Source organism: Oncorhynchus masou, chromosome 5, assembly GCF_036934945.1.
Source record: "Oncorhynchus masou masou isolate Uvic2021 chromosome 5, UVic_Omas_1.1, whole genome shotgun sequence".
NCBI lineage: Eukaryota > Metazoa > Chordata > Actinopteri > Salmoniformes > Salmonidae > Oncorhynchus > Oncorhynchus masou.
The window spans coordinates 12,386,772-12,408,865 of NC_088216.1; the positions used below are offsets into that span (position 1 = coordinate 12,386,772).

At 41.2% G+C, this 22,094-nt stretch overlaps 1 protein-coding gene across 1 annotated transcript; it reads left to right on the forward strand.

The window, feature by feature from the left end:
• The first annotated feature begins 9,666 nt into the window (after positions 1-9,666).
• On the forward strand, positions 9,667-19,791 carry LOC135533126 (zinc finger protein 501-like). Its single transcript, XM_064960535.1, has 5 exons — positions 9,667-9,699; positions 13,020-13,139; positions 15,880-16,020; positions 18,272-18,590; positions 18,685-19,791. The coding sequence occupies exons 2-5, from the start codon at positions 13,034-13,036 to the stop codon at positions 19,439-19,441; spliced, it is 1,323 nt and encodes a 440-aa protein (XP_064816607.1). The 5' UTR covers positions 9,667-9,699; positions 13,020-13,033; the 3' UTR covers positions 19,442-19,791.
• The last annotated feature ends 2,303 nt before the right edge of the window (positions 19,792-22,094 follow it).

Sequence of the window (22,094 nt, forward strand, 5' to 3'; positions counted from 1 at the left end):
ATCTTTAAGAGTTGCTTGGCATGATCGATCGATATATAGAAACGTTCGTTAGCTTCAGTAGGCATTTTAATGACCAGTAAGTAAAGTAGTTAACGTTAGCACGGTACGGCTATTGTTTACACATAATTTGGTGGACGTGGATAAATAATCCGCCTACTAATGTTTACATATGGAAACTTTTCAGAATATGTTAGGAATTTCGATTTTACCTTGACGCTTGACATTGAACTGGCTGCTGTTGTTGTTCTATCTCGCGTTACTCCTTCTTTGGTTTAACGGCGGATGGCATCCAGTATAATGTTGCTTTACCGCCACCAACTGGACCGGAGAATAAATAAATTATACTTTGTGATAGAAAAATACAAATTACCCTGCCAAGTATTGTTGATGTTCTCGGTATCCATAGCCAGAATAGCCAGAGGTTTCCTGTTATATTCATCATACCTTGGTTTTTGTGGTAAGTGTGAATGAAAAAAATATTTTTTGATATTGGTTTTCATAAACATACATTGTCCTATGGGATATTCATTGGCAAGGTAAGGAAGGAGGATGGTACATTTGACATGCATAACATATACCAATTTAAATACTTTTGTCTTTTTTGGATTCACAGACTTCACCATCCCTACACCTCTGAATATAACAGGAAACCTGTTCAATCATCATGCACTGCAAAATCATTCTGGCTACATACGGAGAACATCAACACATTAACATCAACAGGCCAGAGGATAAACCCATTGGACTTGGGGCTCTGCTGGGACTTTACCTAATATTTAGATTGTTTTTATTCTGCTTTGCCACTAAAATCATAACACTGACAACTAAAATATTGTATTATTGTTGTTATTGTTTTGCATATTAATAATAATATGGGGGAGGGGGTTACATTTTTTCTCAAAAAGGTTATTTAAAAAGGTTATTTGATGAACTTATAGGGCTTCCCCCACAGTTTCAATTTGAAGAACTTATAGGGCTTCCCCACAGTTTCAATTTGAAGAACTTATAGGGCTTCCCTCACAGTTTCAATGTGAAGAACTTATAGGGCTTCCCCCACAGTTTCAATTTGAAGAACTTATAGGGCTTCCCCCACAGTTTCAATGTGAAGAACTTATAGGGCTTCCCTCACAGTTTCAATTTGAAGAATGTATAGGGCTTCCCTCACAGTTTCAATTTGAAGAACTCCTAAAGGATACCCAAGGAACCTTTTCTTTTTAGAATGTACAGTTGATAACCATGACAATGAACACTAAAAAGCCCATCTTAGCCAACCTTACGGAAGCACGTCACTCAGTACTGGCAAAATTCTACAACTCACAGGGGCCTCGTTTATAACCGTTGCTAAATGTAACAGTACATTTCTGCGTTGACCATTTCTGACAAATCTGCACACATATACAAATTTTACGATTTATAAACGTGGCACACGCCATACAATCTAAAAAATAAGAGGTTCCTGGAGTGTCCTTTAGGGGCTATTCAAATTTCAACTGTGGGGGGACCCCTGTAAATTCTTCAAAGAACCCCTTGTGCGAGGGAAGAGACTTCGCGTCCTTCCTTTACACAATGGTAATCACAGTTGTTAATGGTATCCCCCCAGAAGTAAAACAGGAAATGACTAAATTTGTGAGAGAAATGTAGTTCTGCGTAAACAACATTACTCCCCCACTGGAGACCGGAGTTCAACCCTGTGTCGTTCCTATTGATCTCCTTCTGTTTCCAGCAGTCTGAATAAAAATGTCACGTCTACCTCTCCTCTCCAACGTTCGACGTCGCCAGAAGACTAACCATCTTCCTCTGTCGGTATTGTTCATGTGTTCATGGTATATCGCCGCTGTCTCGTTTTCATGCTTGTTGTTTTATTAAACGTTTCACCTGCACCTACTGCTCGACTCACAGCGTCATTGTAAAAAAAAAAGCTAAACGTAAAACACACACACATAAAAGGTTTAACAGAATAATGACATAAACAGTCAGTCAGTACTAAGTAGATATTTACAGTGCCTTCAGAAAGTATTCATACCCCTTGACTTATTCCATACTTTGTTGTGTTACAGCCTGATTTGAAAATTGATTAAATCGTTGTATTTCTAACCTATTCTAACCACAATAACCCATAATGGCAAAGTGAAAACATGTTTTCAGAAATGTTTGCATATTTATTGAAAATGAAATACAGAAATCTTTCATTTCCATAAGTATTCACACCCCTGATTCAATACATGTTAGAATTACCTTTGACAACGATTACAGCATTGCACAGCTGGATTGTACAAGATTTGCCCATTATTCTTTTCAGAATTCTTCAAGCTTTGTCAAATTGGTTGTTCCTCATTGCTAGACAGCCATTTTCAAGTCTTTCCATAGATTTCCAAGCAGATCTAAGTCAAAATTGTATCTAGGCCACTCAGGAACATTCACTTTCTTCTTGGTAAGCAACTCCAGTGTAGATTTGGCCTTGTGCTTTAGGTTATTGTCCTGAAAGGTGAATTCCTCTCCCAGTGTCTGGTGGAAAGCGAACTGAACCAGGTTACCTCTAGGATTTTGCCTGTGCTTAGCTCCAACCATTTTTTTATCCTAAAAAAGTCCCCAATCCTTAACGATTACAATCCCACCCATAACATGATGCTTGAAAATATGGAGTGGTCTTCAGTAACGTGCTGTAGTGGATTTGCCCCAAACAGAACACTTTGTGTTCGGGACAAAAACTGAATTGCTTTTGCCACATTTTTTGCAGTATTTACTTTAGTGTTGTGTTTCAAACAGGGTGCATGTTTTGGAATATTGTTTTATTCTGTACAGGCTTCCTTCTTTTCACTTTGTCAATTAGGTTTGTATTGTGGAGTAACTACAATGTTGTTGATCCATCCTCAGTTTCCTCCTATCACAGCCATTCAACTCTGTAACTGTTTTAAAGTCTCCACATGAGTCTTGACCTCATGGTGAAATCCCTGAGTGGTTTCCTTACTCTCCGGCAACTCGGTTAGGAAGGACGCCTGTATCTTAGTAGTGACTGGATGTATTATTACACCTTCCAAAGTGTAGTTTATAACTTCACCATGTCAAATGGATATTCAATGTCTGCTTTTTGTTTTGTTTAACCCATCTACCAATAGGTGCCCTTCTTTGAGAGAATCTGGAAAACCTCCCTGGTCTTTGTGGTTGAATCTGTGTTCAAAATTCACTGCTCGACTGAGGGGCCTAACAGATAATTACTATATATTCTGAAAGTAACGCATTGCTAACTACAGTGGCCATAGTTTTTATTAATCAAATACAAAAAGTAATTTGTTATGGTACCTCCTTTAGGACAAATGTAATATTTATCATATTGATTTATGCAGATAGAAACTGAATTGATTGTCTGGAGAGAAAATACACTTTAATTCAAATGTGACCCTCTTGGCATAATTAATACTCTTTAATACATTTTTAATATGAGAATACTGAAAAAGAACATCAGGTTTCACAGAACAATGTGCTGAGCCTGTGGTCTAGCGTTAACTCTCACATGGAGTCACTTGTACTCTACACCCCACCGGAGACCGGGGTTCAATCCCTGTGTCCTTCCTATTGATCTCCCACTTGCCTGTCTCTCCCTCTATTTCCAGCTGTCTAAATAAAATGTTAAACTTAAAACATTTATAAAATAAAAAAGGTGTAACAGAATAATGAAAAAAAATGACAGTTAATATTAGTTAGACAGTAGACTGTAGTTGACCAGTTTGGTAACGCCATTGTACGATCAGTATTGGGCACTGCTGTCCTTTGCCTTTGATGTTCTTTTAGGCCTCTTTCCCATTTAAAACAATTCCCACACTAATCACAGCAGTATGCCTTGTCTCCTGTGTGTATTCTGAGATGACTCAAGATTTCACATTCCCACAATGAGAGCAGTGGTGTATTCTATGTTTCTTTGGGTCTCCTCCTCCTATGTTTCCCACACTGGGAGCAGTGATAAAGCTTCACTCCACTCTGTATTTTCTGATGTTGCTTTAGACTTCCTTCAACACTGTAGCTCTTCCCACATTGGGAGCAGTGGTGAAGCTTCTCTCCTGTGTGCCTTTTATGATGTTTCTTCAGAAAATATAAACTAGTCAAACTATCCCCACTTTGAGAGCAGTGGTAAGGCCTCTTACCTGTGTGAGTTAGCTGATGTGTCTTCAGATTTGATGACTGACTGAAACTCTTCCCACACTGAGAGCAGTGGAAAGGCTTCTCTCATGTGTGAGTTCTATGGTGTTTCTTCAGATCTGATGTTTGAATGAAAGCCTTGCCACACTGGGAGCAGTGGTAAGGCTTCACTCCACTGTGTATTCTCAGATGTTTCTTTAGATCTCCTTCCTGACAGAAACTCTTCCCACACTGAGAGCAGTGGTAATGCTTTTCTCCTGTGTGCATTAGCTGGTGTGTCTTTAGTTTGCTCTCCTCCTCCTCTTTAATGCTTATATCACCCTCTTCTTTGATCTCTTCCTCCTGCTCTTCTCTCATTCCTCTCTCCTCCACTTCCTCTTTGACTGCTCTCTCCTCCACCTCCACTTTGACTGCTCTCTCCTCCACCTCCCTTTGACTGCTCTCTCCTCCACCTCCTCTTCGACAGATTTGTGAAGGTGCTGGAGGCAAAACTGGAGAAACAGAAAAAAGTCTTGGCACAATTTAAAGTTGCTTGCTACCTCACTATGTCGAGTAGCAGTCTAAGGCACTGCATCTCAGTGCTAGAGGTGTCATTACTGACCCTAGTTTGATTCCAGGCTGTATCACAACCGGCCGTGATTGGGAGTCCCATGGAGCGGTGCACAATTGGCCCAGCGTCGTCTGAGTTAGGGTTTGGCCATGGTAGACCGTCATTGTAAATTAGAATTTGTTCTTAACTAACTTTCATAGTTAAATAAAAAAATGTGGTAGCTACCAGTACAAGCCACATTCCATGGAGTGGTTTTCTATAGTCGTTTGCTACCTGGCTATGTGGTGGCTAGCTAATATAAATATACACTCAGTGGCCAGTTTATTGGGTACACCGCCCAGTTCACAAAAATGGTTTGCTCCTACAGACAGTGAGTCACGTGGCCTTGGCTTGCTATAAAAAGCAGGCAGACAGGTATCGAGGCATTTTGTTAAAGTTCAATTGAACGTTGCAATGGGCAAAATGCGTGACCTAAGCGACTTTAAGTGTGGTATGATCACCGGAGACAGGCGCGCCAGTTCCAGTATCTCAGAAACGGGCGGCCTCCTGGGCTTTTCACGCACGACAGTGTCATGATGGAGCAGTATAACGGTGGTCTACTGTTGTCGCGATTCTAGGAAGTAAAGAAAACAATACTAGATGACCCGGTACTAGATGGATGGACCTAATAAACTGTATATTACCTTAGTTATTTTTTTCAAGTTGTTTTCTACTTACCTATGTGATAGCTAGCTAGTACACACTGCATTCCATAGTGTTTGCTCGCTATGTGATAGCTAGCTAGTACACACTGCATTCCATAGAGTGTTTGCTACTTAGCTATGTGATAGCTAGCTAGTACACACTGCATTCCATAGTGTTTGCTAGCTCTGTGATAGCCAGGGGGTGAATGTATATTTAATTTATTTCCGGTATGGGACCTCCTATGTGTACACAATCATATAATTACATATAGAATCCCTTTTAATTCAATAGCATCTCTGTTGGCCTTGTCATATAATTACACATATAATCCCTTTAAATTCAATAGCATCTCTGTGGACCTAGTCATTGCCGTGACTCTCTCTCCTTGGTGAGGATCATGGGCGCCAGATCAGCTCGCCGCAGGGCTGACAGATAGCCAGACCCCCCCCCTTCTCCCACCAGAGACGAAAAGGTGGGAGTATGGCCGGTTTAATGACCTAACACCGGTCACCGCTCTCTCTCTATATTGAGAAGTTAAAAAACATTTTGTTACACAGAGACTTTGCCGCCAAAACTTCAACATCAAACAACAGACACTGGGACAATATATTTCAACATCCAAACGTTGGGGATGGTGAGGGATGGAATATGGAAAATGTATGTCTATTTTGTGATGCCATTAAAATGATCAGAAAGACACATACAAGCTGTAAAGTTTCCACCCTATAGGATGTTCATACAATATGAAGAACAATGAAACTATGTTCCAAAAAATTGAAATATGAGTTTATTCGTCTAATGAGACAATGGTTTTTCATGCCTGTTGCACACTCACTAAGCCACGCCCCTAATGAGGTCAGAGGTTGTGTCCACATAACGGAACCGCCCTCCGAGGCCAGAGTGCTTAAAAGGACTTGCTGAGAATTTAAATACAGACCAGAGAACTTGGTCCACTCGTTGAAATGGCTAAAAGTACATGACCGGAAAATGGTAAAGACCCTCTGAAAAGATGAGAGGGGAGAACAGAATCCTCTCACCACTGTGGGACACGTGAAGTATCCATTCCTAAGAACACTCCAAGACAAAAGAAGCCACCAACTAAGAAGGACATTGTGACCTCTGGTGGACAAACATAGACTTACATCGAGCTACTCCCCATTAGACGGATCGAGTGGTTTCAACAGAGACGACAAATAAAGACATCTACGCGTAAATATATGTTGCATTTCTAATCCGAATGAGTGGTTGTTAGGGTGCAAAATGTTCATATTCCCGGGAGAGTAGCTTCCAAATATAGTAACTCAGTAAACAACTTTTCCCATGGTGCCCCAAATTCCCAATGAGTTAATTGTTACATGATTAATTTAATTGAGTAACAATTAAACATAGTAGGTAATTATTCATAAATAGCTGTCATCACATGAATTCCAAATACATGTACGATAACTTGACTCTTTTGGTCTCATTCATCCCTTATCACCCCTCCCTTTCCATGGTGTAACCAAACGGTCATGCTTTTGTTAGTCCACTAGGGACCTGTTTTCATTGCATTATGTTAGTAATCAATAACTTATACCATGTGTTTGTGTGTTTTATGTATTCTGTGTGATTATTTAGTTAGTAAATAAATAATTAAGCCAATTTGTGTATCGCTGATTCGTTACTTAGATTAAGGGCTCTTGCGGATCTAGGAATATTGTGACGTTCAGAATGAGACTGATGAGGTAATAATGAAAAATGTACTGTTATTAATGTAAGAGAAATGTATAGATCTTTTTCCCGTGGTGCCCCAAATTCCCAATGGTTAATTGTTAGATTAATTTAATTGTAACTCAAATGTAAACAACATAAATAGCTTTTCCACGTGGTGCCCCAAATTGGACCCAATGAGTTAATTGACAATTACATGATTAATTTAATTGAGTAACAATTAAATTTGTTCTTAAATGATTTGCCTAGTTAAATAAAGGTTCATAAAAATATATAATTACATTAAGCTGTCATCACATTAATGATATTGTCATAAACATAACCAGTCATGAAATAATGTTTTCATCTGATTGTCAAACCATCACTTCAAAAGGTCTCCTCTATTAGGCTCCAGTCGTGAATGGAAAGAGACATCTGTTACACAAAACACCAGAAAGTGTAATGACATTTGGAGATTGTCATTATGCCAGAATTTATGCGTCCACTGCTGTCCGCGTAAGTCTCGTGTCGGCCACTCATCTCTGCCTTGGCAAAATGTGATGTGGTTAGACGAGAACACTGACATTATGGAGCGTAGGCTACACCACCCGTTTAAGGCCATTGGCTCGTTGTTCATGCCTCTGACAGGCAGTAGTGATAAAGAAATGGTCTACTAGCCTACAGTTTGACATTTTGTTTTAATTATTGTGAAAGGCTCATGTTTTAATTATTGTGAAAGGATCATGTTTTAATTATTCTGAAAGGGTCATGTTTTAATTATTGTGAAAGGCTCATGTTTTACCGGTACGGCGTACCCCCACTATTTATTTTTCCGGGGACGTCGTACCGCCTTACTTCCCCCCTGGTGGTAGCTCAAGCTACTTTACATAGTTGTTTTCTTCATTTCCCTTTAGACCTTTGACAGCAAGGTGGCGATGCTCGACAGGGGACCTTGACAGCTGCACGGAATACTGGCTGGAGTAGTTCCATCCTCTCAGGTCCCCAGATCTGTGTAGGGCTCTGAGGGAATTTGAATGACTGAGGATTACGTTTTTGTTTTGTATGTTGTTTTTCAGACATTTGGGGGGGGTTACATTTTTTTTGTATGTTGTTTTTCAGACCTTTGGGGGGAGTTTTTTTTTTCTTTTTTTCTCTTTTCTATTTTGGATTTCCACCCTTTGTTTTCTGAATCCAGTAGAGGGCAGGAATACAACTTTTCAGGTTGTAGTCCACTCTAAAACCCCACTGAAGAAGACAAAGATTTGAGAAAGTATGGGTAGCTGCAGCCCAATATGGCAATCGGAGTGTGGGTGTGTCAAAAGGAGTGGGTGTATGGAGAGCAAATCAGCTAATTGGGCAGATTTGTTGCCACTCAAGACGGTTGTACATGGCTGATTGGGCTGCACAACAAGTCAATAAGCCGTAGACTAGTGCACCGGTGTTCTCTATCACGGCCAGATGTGATACAGCCTGGATTCAAACCAGGGACTGTAGTGACGCCTCTTGCACTGAGATGCTGCGCCACTCGAGAGCCCAAATGGTCTGGGGGTAGAAGCTATTGGCCAATCTGTTAGTTTTGCCATGACACTCCTATAGTGCCTTTCTAGATAGTTAATATTGATAACCATCTAGTTGTCACCTTGATACATGCCAGGTCGCAATTGTAAATGAGAACTTGTTCTCAACTTGCCTACCTGGTTAAATAAAGGTGAAATAAAAATAAATAAAAAACATGTACATACATTCGACTCAATGGGGAGGCCATGAATGGCAACAACACTACTGTGCTGCAATGGCGTGAGAAGTAGCTACCTAGTTTCAAGGTGATAGTCATAGTCAGCACATGCATACAACGCGTGAAGCAGAGGGGTTGGATTAAATGCATTCAGTTGAACAACTGACTAGGTACCCTTTCCCTCATCATCAGTACAAAAAAATGGTTTGTATAAAACTAACAGTGAAATGCGACTCGGACTCATCCTTTGGCTTCAAAACAGAAGTACAAACTCTCGCTGTATATTAGGTCAATGTACAGTATTGCGTGGTAGGAAACGGAAGAAAAAAACCGGAGCGCAAATCCATCAAAACCGGAGCGCTTTCGACACACCCACTCGCCAATACTCCAGTCGCCATACTGAGCGGCAGCTACCCCCTTCTCGAATGTAGACCTTTTTTGGAAGGGAAGGTTAAATAATGACGTTAGTGAACTTCAGGTCGGAGCTCTAGAAAGATGCCCTAGTATCCGACTTCGATGACTGTTCAAAACGATTTTCCAAATCGGAGCGAACGTATTTTGACATAACGGTTGCAGAGTTGTCTAATGGGGCAATAGATTGTAAATTACTGGACAAGAGAGGAGATTCGTCAAATTCAACGTCTCCTCTACCAAGCTAGCTAACGTTAGCTAGTAACAAAAAAAGCTACCTTTGGCTAGCAGCACGCTATCTGCAGTAGGCCTAATGTTTACTGTGCGCCATGCAAGCTTTAGTCGCACATTATTCATCAACTCCTAAACTCACATTTAACGTTGAAAAGTCTTTGCTATTAATCGTTTGGGGGAGAAAAGGTTGAGCTCCAGTAGGACTGTAAACTTCCGTTCCGTACTAAAACCGGAAGTGGCGTAATATTTGTGCTGCCATCAGGTAGGTGGCTAGCAACTCCGCGTTTTCCAATTTATAATAAATATATTTATATATGAGACGTGACTTGATAGGTTGCTGATTTAAGGATTACTGCCCCTACTAGAATGCGAGATCATCTAAATAGCTAGAACTCTATGAAAAGGACAGAAACAGAGAGCAAGCTAACAGAAGTACTAGCATCGTTAGCATAGGTGGGTGGCTGTTTTGTTTGCTGCAGTACTGTTAACGTCAGAAGCTGGCCTTTATTGGTGAGTGCTGAAATAGTGGCAACATGTTCACAAAAATAAACCATAATATTTCCGCCGTTATCATCATCATGTCATCTGTGCCTCCACATGTCATTGCTAATTGTAGCCCTCGGTCTTGTATGTCTGTAAGCATCAGATCTGTAATGACTTTAAACATTATGCCTCTGCCTACCAGCTATATGCTGTGAGTGACTTATCTCCTTTGTGTCACTAGTTATATTTCCGTGAACTTGTCCAGTGATTTGTCGACATTTACAACGTTCGCATAGAAGATAGATGCGACAGTTGCCTGGAAACCCGACATTGAATTCCCTAGAATTCTACGTCCATCCGAAATGAGCGTTTGAATCAGGAAAGTTTCCTCTCACGACCTCCACAAGCGAGAATGTTGAATAGAAATCTATTTTAAGGTAGGCCTACCGGTGGTCCGTGCAGTTGGTCCCTTCGGTGGTAGGAATGTGAGACATATCGATAGGAAAGTATAATTCCATCAACTTTTGCACAGACACCTGTAATTGTATTCAACATTCTGGCATATCGAGGGGCGGCAGGAAGCCTACCGTTTGACTAGTAACCGGAAGGTTTCAAGATCGAATCCCGGAGCTGACAAGGTAAACATCCTTTGTTCTGCCCCTGAACAAGGCAGTTTACCCACTGTCCCTAGGTCGTCATTGAAAAATAAGAATTTGTTCTTAAACTGACTTGCCTAGTTAAATAAAATGGAGGTCGTGAGAAGAAACATTCATTATTCAAAAGCTAATTTCTTGCTGACATAGAATTCTAACCAATTCAATGATGGGTTTCCAGGCAAAAGCGACAATTGCCTGTTATGTTGCGTTTCCATTCAGCTATCTTGTCGAGAAAAACAGTTGGACATAATGACTTCACACCTAAAAAAAACACTTTCGCTAAAACCTACAGTGTCGAATAAAAATGAAGTGGTTTAAGTGTTTCCATTACCCATGTAAGCAGGTTGCGCATTAATAAATTGTCGACAGCCTGTATACCCACATATGAAAGTTTCATGTCTCAGGTAGCCCGTGAAAGCCTGCATGGATAGAAGGCAAGAATTGACTAATATTTGCTATATTCTAATAATGAATGTGCCGACATATCGCCATGGTCCATGCAGCTCTATCTAACTCTAGGTGGCATTCTGCCTTCTCCCTACATGTTCCAGTGATTAGCTTCTCTAACAACTGGTTCCTGTGAACTACAGTCTCGGCACTGTGTTTTAACATTTAGAAACAACAACCACTGCTACTCTGTCGTCTATGCATTGTCACTTTAATAACTCTACATGTACAGACTACCTCAAATAACCGATGCCCCTGCACATTGACTCTGTATCGGTACCCCCCCCCCCCCCCCCCCCTGTTTACTCTCCCTGTTATTTCATGCTGCTCTTTAATAATAACATGTTACTTTTCTCTTATTATTATCTGTATTTCTTGTAACTGCATTGTTTGTTAGGGTCTTGTAAGTAAGCATTTCACCTATTGTATTCGGTGCATGTGACTAATACGATTTGGTAATAATCATCGCTCTCGAAACATATGGCCCCTTCATTAGCGAGAAAAAAATACTTGAAATAAAAAATATTTTGCACAGATTCATACAGATATTGGTGCCTCCATCTGACGAAACTAAACACTTACACTACACTTCCCGAGTTACGCGTACAAGTGTTTGAAGCACGCTAGATACGCTTCGAACACACCGACCGTGACATTGCGCAAAATAGTATGCAGCATCATCTGGATATGTGTTCGTTCACATTCACCTTCTGCTGCCATTTCTGTCAAGCCGTCTACACTTACAGTTTGACGCCTACGTTCAACGTATGCAGCACACCGAACGCACTGCAACTGCCCTCCGCAACACGATGCTGCAAGGCAAACGCAATATTTCATTGTGCAGGTGTGTTCGAAACATATCAATGTAGCACAGGTGGTCACCTCTGTTTTCTGTAAACAAACGCTGTAACATGGATATAATATGGCCACGTGGAACACTAACCTTATGAAGGTGTTGTTTTATAAGTTATTTATGTTTCCAAAACGGTACCTTAAGCTAGGCTCTTAACAAAACTCCCTCCTCAGAAGATACTATCACAAATAGGCGCCAAAACATTTTGTGTCTATGAATGGGGTAAGTGCAATGATGTATATAAACTCTGGATTGCTGATGCTATGTATGGGCCATTGGGAGGCTTTGAAGCTGTTGGTCATCCATATTGGCACTCCCTAGTAGGAGCAGTTCTCCATAGGAATGAATGGCATTTTACATTATTTCAATCAATTGTTCAATTACATGTATTTTTGTTTTAGTGAGGACAATAACACTCGTAATCTACTTTAAGGAACATGTTTTGATATTTTTACATTTAGGTCACATCATTTAAAAGTATGCATTAAAATGTCTGTAATGGAATACATGTGTCAAACGAATGGAGCCTTTTCTGTTGCTTCCAAAATATTATTTACTATGGTGGGAGAGTGTCACGATGGCGGTGGCTTCAACACAGCGCCCTCTGTCATCTAGTGTGTGTATGAAAATATATACTGTAGATCATTGGGTAACTTGCTCTCCTGTAGATCTGAAATAATTGGATGGTGAATCTTGCAAGGCAAAGCAATTCAGGTATTCTTGAAAGTTAGGAAAATCAGTCCTAGAAATAAACGTAATGTTTAGTTGAAAAAATAGATTTTGCAGGCAGTAGGCATTTTCAAATAAATGTGGAGTTTTATATATAGTTACGTGATAACATCACGTACCCCGCCCGCGTACCTTCAACTTTATCCTGCTATAATTTCTTTGAAAAAAACCCACTTTCAATCATCATGTCTTGTAGTAAAGAAAGTTTGGCAAAGGACAAATCTACCCATGTCGAAACAGATACAAATGTTGTTGATGTTTAGAAAAGTTATCCTAGATCTGCCGTTTCCATTACACATGTCGGAATGATATTTTTTGCGACATTGCTGGGTCAATGGAAACCTGCCTACTGTCGCCAAAACTTAACATTTCACTTCATTGTGTGTGTGTGTGTGCATGCCATCACACCTACAGATAAAGCACCGTATATGGATCCTCACATCAGTGTGAAAGACGAACCCACTAGTGATGATGACGTTACACACAGCTGGTGCAACCCTGTCCAGCCCTCACAAATGGACTACAGTCATGAAGGTAAACTAGGATATACATATAACATGTTTTTTCCTACTTTAAACGTGTTTTAAGAAGTGAGGCAGTGCCACTCCTCTCATATGTTCTGTGTCATTGGGTAGGATAGAGTAGAGAGGAAAGCGTTCTGAAATAGAAGTGGACCGCAGCCGTACACATGCTACTGGAGGACACGGTGGTGGGAGGTTACTGCCTGAAAACATGCCATCATGTCAGATCTCACAACGGCTGGATGGGTGTTTAACATACCAGCTAACCACATCATGTGATATATCAATTTGATGCCAGACTGACTAGTCGATGATGTGGCGCGAAACCATTGGTTGACGCAATGCAACGCCTGCGCATCTGCAGGGACGGAACACCACCATCTGTATATTTGTTCTGGAGCCAGCGGCTTAGACCACTAGACCACATGTCCCATTTCCATGTAAAAGGACCCATGAGCACCAACATGTAAAGGTCATAGGAGAATGTCAAATCTGGTGTCAAATGAAAGCTGAATCTATATTTTTGAGAAATTAGGGCATATACAGTTGAAGTCAGAAGTTTACATACACTTAGGTTGGAGTCATTGAAAAACAAGTTTTAATCACTCCACAAATTTCTTGTTAACAAACTGTCGTTTTTGCAAGTTGGTTAGGACATCTACTTTGTGCATGACACAAGTCATTTTTCCAACAATTGTTTACAGACAGATTATTTCACTTATAATTCACTGTATCACAATTCCAGTGGGTCAGATGTTTACATACACCAAGTTGACTGTGCCTTTAAACAGCTTTGAAAATTCCAGCTAATTTACATAATTTGAATCAATTTGAGGTGTACATGTGGATGTATTTCAAGGCCTACCTTCAAACTCAGTGCCTCTTTGCTTGACATCATGGGAAAATCAAAAGAAATCAGCCAAGACCGCAGGGAAAAAAATTGTAGACCTCCACAAGTCTGGTTCATACTTGGGCGCTATTTCCAAACACCCGAAGGTACCTCGTTCATCTGTACAAACAATAGTACGCAAGTATAAACACCATGGGACAATGCAGCCGTCATACTGCTCAGGAAGGAGACGCGTTCTGTCTCCTAGAGATGAACGTACTTTGGTGCGAAAAGTGCAAATCAATCCCAGAACAACAGCAAAGGACCTTGTGAAGATGCTGGAGGAAACCGGTATAAAGATATCTATATCCACAGTAAAACGAGTCCTATATCGACAGAACCTGAAAGGCCGCTCAGCAAGGAAGAAGCCACTGTTCCAAAACTGCCATTAAAAAAAACAGACTACGGTTTGCAACTGCACATGGGGACAAAGATTGTACTTTTTGGAGCAATGTCCTCTGGTCTGATGAAACAAAAATAGCCATAAAGACCATCGTTATGTTTGCAGAAAAAGGTTGAGGCTTGCAAGCCAAAGAACACTTTCCCAATTGTGAAGCACGTGGGTGGCAGCATCATGTTGTGGGGGTGCTTTGCTGCAGGGGGGACTGGTGCACTTCACAAAATAGATGGCTGCATGAGGGAGGAAAATTGTGGGTATATCGAAGCAACATCTCAAGACATCAGAAGTTAAAGCTTGGTCACAAATGGGTCTTCCAAATGGACAATGACCCCAAGCATACTTCCAAAGTTGTGGCAAAATGGCTTAAGGACAACAAAGTCAAGGGATTGGAGTGGCCATCACAAAGCCCTGACCTCAATCCCATAGAACATTTGTGGGCAGAACCCGAAAAGGCATGTGTGAACAAGGAGGCCTACAAACCTGACTCAGTTACACCAGCTCTGTCAGGAGGAATGGGCCAAAATTCACCCAACTTATTGCGGGAAGCTTGTGGAAGGCTACCCAAAACGTTTGACCCAAGTTAAACAATTTAAAGGCAATGCTAACAAATACTAATTGGGTGTATGTAAACTTCTGACCCACTGGGAATGTGATGAAAGAAATAAAAGCTGAAATAAATCTTTCTCTCTACTGTTATTCTGAAGTGGTGATCCTAACTCACATAAAACAGGGAATTTGTACTAGGATTAAATGTCAGGAATTGTGAAACTGAGTTTTAATGTATTTGGCTAAGGTGTATGTAAACTTCAGAGTTCAACTGTATACTTTCCCCAACCATTTTATATCCTTCTGCTCAAACCACAGAGGACTCTAGATGTATATCACCCGTTTTAGCATGGATGTTGTCATTGAGGGCTTCCACCATTTCTTTAATTGGGTAAGAGAATATCATGTTAACATTGGTGTATTAAAGTCATGGTGATGGCCCCTTAATAATGAATTCAAGTGGGGAAGGGGAACAGTAACTGTATGATCAAACTTTATCTTGGTCACATAAAAAAGCAGAGGGAGATTTTACTGAAATTCTGTTACCAAACTTTGGATCTGCACAGTTCTTCTAGTAAATGTGTTTTATAGTAAAATGTTCAGTGTAAATTGTTAAAATGGAGTGAAATGGTTTGTTAAACTTTGAAATCAATGGTGTTTGTTAGGCATACAGTGGAAAAATCTGAGTCAGTGTCATTCCATTACCATGGAAATGCCATATTGTAACAAACCTAGCTGGCATTGACAATAAGGCCAGTTAGGCACAATTCCCATAACTCCCCAAAAATTCCCAGATTTTCCAGAAATCTTAATTGGAGAATTCACAGATTTCCTGCTTCTCTCCTGATCTTGAGATTCTTCCAACTGGGATTTTGTTAAGGGGATTTAGAAATGAACCTAATTCTATTCCATCCCCAGGTGCTGTTGATAAGTCTGAGTTGGAACCAGATGACCTTCCAGGCCTCAGTGAGGCAAGAAAACCAACATTCAATGTGATTGTCAAAGAGGAGGAGGAAAAGGAGGAAGATGAGGATGATGAGGAGGACATGGTTGACCGAGGTTGGGTTTGGGGAGAACATTAGCAGTTTCATAGTAATGTCCGTAGCATTGTGTTAAAGGCCCAGTTGTGTTCAAAATTCAGTGGAAAGAACAGCTGATGAAACTAAGTGTAAAATATATATATATATGCTCAAAAAAATAAAGGGAACACTAAAATAACACATCCTAGAGCTGAATGAATGAAATATTCTTATTAAATATTTTTTTCTTTACATAGTTGAATGTGCTGACAACAAAATCACACATTATCAATGGAAATCAAATTTATCAACCCATGGAGGTCTGGATTTGGAGTCACACTCAAAATGAAAGTGGAAAACCACACTACAGGCTGATCCAACTTTGATGTAATGTCCTTAAAACAAGTCAAAATGAGGCTCAGAAGTGTGTGTGGCCTCCACGTGCCTGTATGACCTCCCGACAAAGCCTGGGCATGCTCCTGATGAGGTGGCGGATGGTCTCCTGAGGGATCTCCTGCCAGACCTGGACTAAAGCATCCGCCAACTCCTGGACAGTCTGTGGTGCAATGTGACGTTGGTGGATGGAGCGAGACATGATGTCCCAGATGTGCTCAATTGGATTCAGGTCTGGGGAACGGGCGGGCCAGGCCATAGCATCAATGCCTTCCTCTTGCAGGACCTGCTGACACCAGTTCCTGCAACATCCTCCAAACCGGTCATGCTGGAGGATGTTGCAGGCAGTAGAACGTTCTCCACGGCGTCTCCAGACTCTGTCACGTCTGTCACATGTGCTCAGTGTGAACCTGCTTTAATCTGTGAAGAGCACAGGGCGCCAGTGGCGAATTTGCCAGTCTTGGTGTTCTCTGGCAAATGCCAAACGTCCTGCACGGTGTTGGGCTGTAAGCACAACCCCCAACTGTGGACGTCGGGCCCTCATACCACCCTCATGGAGTCTGTTTCTGACCGTTTGAGCAGACACTTGCACATTTGTGGCCTGCTGGAGGTCATTTTGCAGGGCTCGGGCAGTGCTCCTCCTGCTCCTCCTTGCACAAAGGCGGAGGTAGCGGTCCTGCTGCTGGGTTGTTGCCCTCCTACGGCCTCCTCCACGTCTCCTGATGTACTGGCCTGTCTCCTGGTAGCGCCTCCATGCTCTGGACACTACGCTGACAGACACAGCAAACCTTCTTGCCACAGCTCGCATTGATGTGCCATCCTGGATGAGCTGCACTACCTGAGCCACTTGTGTGGGTTGTAGACTCCGTCTCATGATACCACTAGAGTGAAAGCACCGCCCGCATTCAAAAGTGACCAAAACATCAGCCAGGAAGCATAGGAACTGAGAAGTGGTCTGTGGTCACCACCTGCAGAACCACTTCTCTATTGGGGGTGTCTTGATAATTGCCTATAATGTCCACCTGTTGTCTATTCCATTTGCACAACAGCATTTGAAATTTATTGTCAATCAGTGTTGCTTCCTAAGTGGACAGTTTGATTTCACGGAAGTGTGATTGACTTGGAGTTACATTGTGTTGTTTAAGTGTTCCCTTTATTTTTTTGAGCAGTGTATTTATATATGATCAGTGTTATTTCTTGATAGTTGCTGATTGAAAATGCCATCTACACCAGGGGTGAGCAATTCCAGTCCTCGAGGGCCTGATTGGTGTCACAGTGTCACAGCCCCACAGGGTCCAATAATCACCTAATCATGATCTTCAGTTTAGAATGCAGTTTGATTAATCAGCTGTGTTTTGCTGGGATGGAGCAAAAGTGTGACACCAATCAGGCCCTCAAGGACTGGAGTTGCCCACCCCCTGATCTACATCTTCTAATCAGCAGATTTTGTATGGGTGGAGTTAATAAACCAATAACAGAGTCCCAAGCCTCTCTACCAATAACAGATAGTTTTCAGGTGACATTTCCCTCCAATTCGGCCCCCCCAGACAGAACTAGCAAGATTCTTGCATGAGATTTTTTTGTTGTTGCCTACAAAGCTATTTTTGTTTGTTTTTGAAAACTTTATTGGGAAACTATTATAGTAAGGTACTTAATTGTTACCGAGAAATTATTTGATATTCAGTCAAAAATGGCTGCATTGGGCCTTTAATAGTGTATGTCACGTACATTGTGTAATATGCCCGACATTGAGTGACTGCCCGCCCAATAACTACCTGTGTCTTGTCTCTCTCACACACACATTTTTTGTTTACTCTAAACTAAACAATTATAGCCTGGTTAATCCAGACACTAACCAATGTTTTAACCAGGCTAAATCTATTCCCTTGTCTGTCTAGGTTCAGACACTGACTACACACCAAGTCCCGCTGTGGTAGTGAAGGTGGGAGAACCCAAACCACCAAAGAATAAGAACACAGTAAAGAAACTTCACCAGTGCCCCGACTGTGGTAAAACCTTTGAGAGGCTGTCGCGTCTGAAGAGGCACGAGCCATCACACCTGAGGAAGAGCAAGCACCCGTGCCCTGACTGCAACCAGTCTTTTGGCAACCTCTCAGTCCTGAAGAAACACAGGGTAACACACAAGAGCACCGAGAAGCTGACTCACCAGTGTCAACAATGTGGCAAGACGTTTGAGAAGCTATCACGCCTCAGAAGGTAAGCCAGAACACCAAAGACCCATTTCTGTTCTGTAAAAAGTTAATGGACAATTTAATTGTGTAGACAATAACAATCGTTGTTCTAATCTAAGGCACCAGCCCGTACACCAGAGGAGAAAGAGGATGGACCACCCGTGTCCTAAATGTGGCAAGACCTTCAAGAAGTTATCCGGCCTGGTTCGGCACGAGCGAGGACACACCGGAGAGAAACCGTTCCCTTGTTCCCAGTGCGGGAAGAGCTTTGCCGACGACCGTCACCGGAAAGTGCACGAGCAGGCTCACCAAGGGAAGCTGGAGAGACCCCACTGCTGCGCTGACTGCGGGATCTGCTTCCCCAAACCATCCGAACTTCGACGGCACCAACGCGCTCACACGGGAGAGAAACCGCACCGCTGCCCTGACTGTGGGAAGGCCTATTCCCGGTCAGAGACTCTGAAGAGGCACCTTCTCATCCACACGGGGGAGAGACCTCACCTCTGCACTGATTGTGGGAAAAGCTTCATCGACTTGCAGCAGTTGAAATCTCACCAGCGGATTCACACTGGAGAGAAACCATTCCACTGCCCCGTGTGTGGGAAGGGTTTCTCACAGAGGGGTAACATGAGGGCACACCATCGGACTCACACAGGGGAGAAACGTCACCACTGTGCCGACTGCGGGGCCAGTCTCTCCACATCTTCTAGTTTAAAAGAGCATCAGCTCATTCACACAGGAGAGAGGCCCTTCCAGTGTCTGGTCTGTGGCAAACGCTTTCTGCACATCTGGAGACTCAGAAAACACCAGAAGACACACACACACACACACACACCGACTAACACACACACCGGACTAACACACACACCGGACTAACACACACACCGGACTAACACACACACCGGACTAACACACACACCGGACTAACATACAAGGAAGACGTCTCTGTATGCTTTGAAAGAGCAGCAACTGTAGTGTTGCACTACCAATATTAATACTACCAGTATTAATACTACCAGTATTAATACTACTAATATTAATACTAATACTAATACTACTAATATTAATACTACCAATATTAGTACTACCAATATTAGTACTACCAATATTAATACCACCAATATTAATACCACCAATATTAATACTACCAATATTAATACTACCAATATTAATACTACCAATATTAATACTACCAATATTAATACTACCAATATTAATAGCACCAATATTAATACTACCAGTATTAATACTACCAATATTAATAGCACCAATATTAATACTACCAATATTAATACTACTAATATTAATACTACCAATATTAATACTACTAATATTAATACTACCAATATTAATACGAGGATTGTGGATTCAATTCCTGGGACCACCCATACGTGAATGTGTGCATACATACCATTGCATGAGCCACATCAGTTAGTATCATTTGAATGAACATTTTACATTACCATGGCAACCCAGCATCAGTTGATAGAACATTTCCAAAATACCATGAACATTATTGCATCACAATAGCAGGCAGGCATTATTTGTGAGTGTACCCATGAGTTTGCCAGGGTTAGAGCTTCCCAAGCCCATTCTATTCATATTTCTATGCTTTCAGTAATCTCAGTGTTCAATATGCACTGGGTTTATGGCGGAGTTGCTCCTTGGTTGTTGGAAATAACATTCATATTTCCATGACAACATGTGGAGCCTCAATTAGAATACAAAGTAAAAACAACATTTAGCTGTTAGCTAGGCAAGTTATTTTTAGGTTTCAAAATCTAAATGGAGGTTTTGTGGTTGGAATTGAAGTAGGTATTTACTTCATTTAAATTCCAGTCAATTCAGTACACTGAAATGTCAATTCTCTTCAATACTTTTCAATGAGGGAAATGTGGAATTGGAATTGTTTCCTTTCTGAATTGACTGGAATTGACCCCAACCCTGCACAAAAGCCCATTTTTGTCCTCGAGGCTTCCACACCATTTACTTTTTTTTCCATTGAGGCCCCCATTATTAGCCAAATAATGGCCATTCTGCACAACAAAAACATTCAGACAGGCCCACCCATTGGGCTAATGATGGACTAGACCATTACTGTTGCCAATCGACCCTATATTATAGGCTACCTTTGCCTTGCCCTAGTCATTCTATAAGTATACAATGAAATACTTTGTATGGTAGGGTATACTTTATTCTGTAGACACCAGGAAATACTCTGACAGGTTACATTATGATTACAGTGTGCTGTATTCTAGTATATACTCTGATAGTTTACATTATTACTATTCTACTAGATTCTAGGATATAATTACATACATTATGATTCTAGGATATACTCTGATAGGTTACTGCCAAGAAGGCCAGCACCCCGGAATCACCTCTTCACTGTTGACGTTGAGACTGGTGTTTTGCGGGTACTATTTAATGAAGCTGCCAGTTGAGGACTTGTGAGGCGTCTGTTTCTCAAACTAGACATTCTAATGTACTTGTCCTCTTGCTCAGTTGTGCACCGGCGCCTCCCACTCTTTCTATTCTGGTTAGATCCAGTTTGCTCTGTTCTGTGAAGAGAGTAGTACACAGCATTGTACGAGATCTTCAGTTTCTTGGCAATTTATCGCATGGAATAGCCTTCATTTCTCAGAACAAGAATAGACTGACGAGTTTCAGAAGAAAGTTCTTTGTTTCTGGCCATTTTGAGCCTGTAATCGAACCCACAAATGCTGATGCTCCAGATACTCAACTAGTCTAAAGAAGGCCAGTTTAATTGCTTCTTTAATCAGAACAACCATTTTCAGCTGTGCTAACATAATTGCAAAATAGTTTTTCTAATGATCAATTAGCCTTTTAAAATTATAAATGTGGATTATCTAACACAATGTGCCATTGGAACACAGGAGTGATGGTTGCTGACACCTATGTAGATATTCAATTAAACATCATCCGTTTTCAGTCATTTACAACATTAACAATGTCTACACTGTATTTATGATCAATTTGATGTTATTTTAAATGGACAAAAAATGTTTTGCCTTAATTTCAAAAACAATGACATTTCTAAGTGACCCCAAACTTTTGAACGGTAGTGTATATATTTAAATAAATCCTACAAACCCAACAAAGGAGTCAGAATATTGTTTCATTACAAATACAACCTGTGATACAACTGGAAACATAAAGAAGAAGATCATATCATAGATGTTGTATCGACTTCATGGCTAGAATGTCAGACCATGATCTCTAGACCAGTGTTTGTTCATCCTGGTCCTGGGGACCCAGAAGGTTCACATTTCTGTTTTTGCCCCTACTATCACTACACAACTGCTTCATCTAATCAACTCAACATGAATCCTTTGATCGTTTGAATCAGGTTTGTTAATGTGCCAGGACACGTTCCTCAGGAGGACCTGGATTAGAAAACACTCACTGCTCTATAGAGTCGCGTTAACCAAACTCGGTCCTGGGCATCCCAAGGGGTGCACGTTTTGGGTTTTTGCCGAGCACTACACAGCTGATTAAACAAATACAG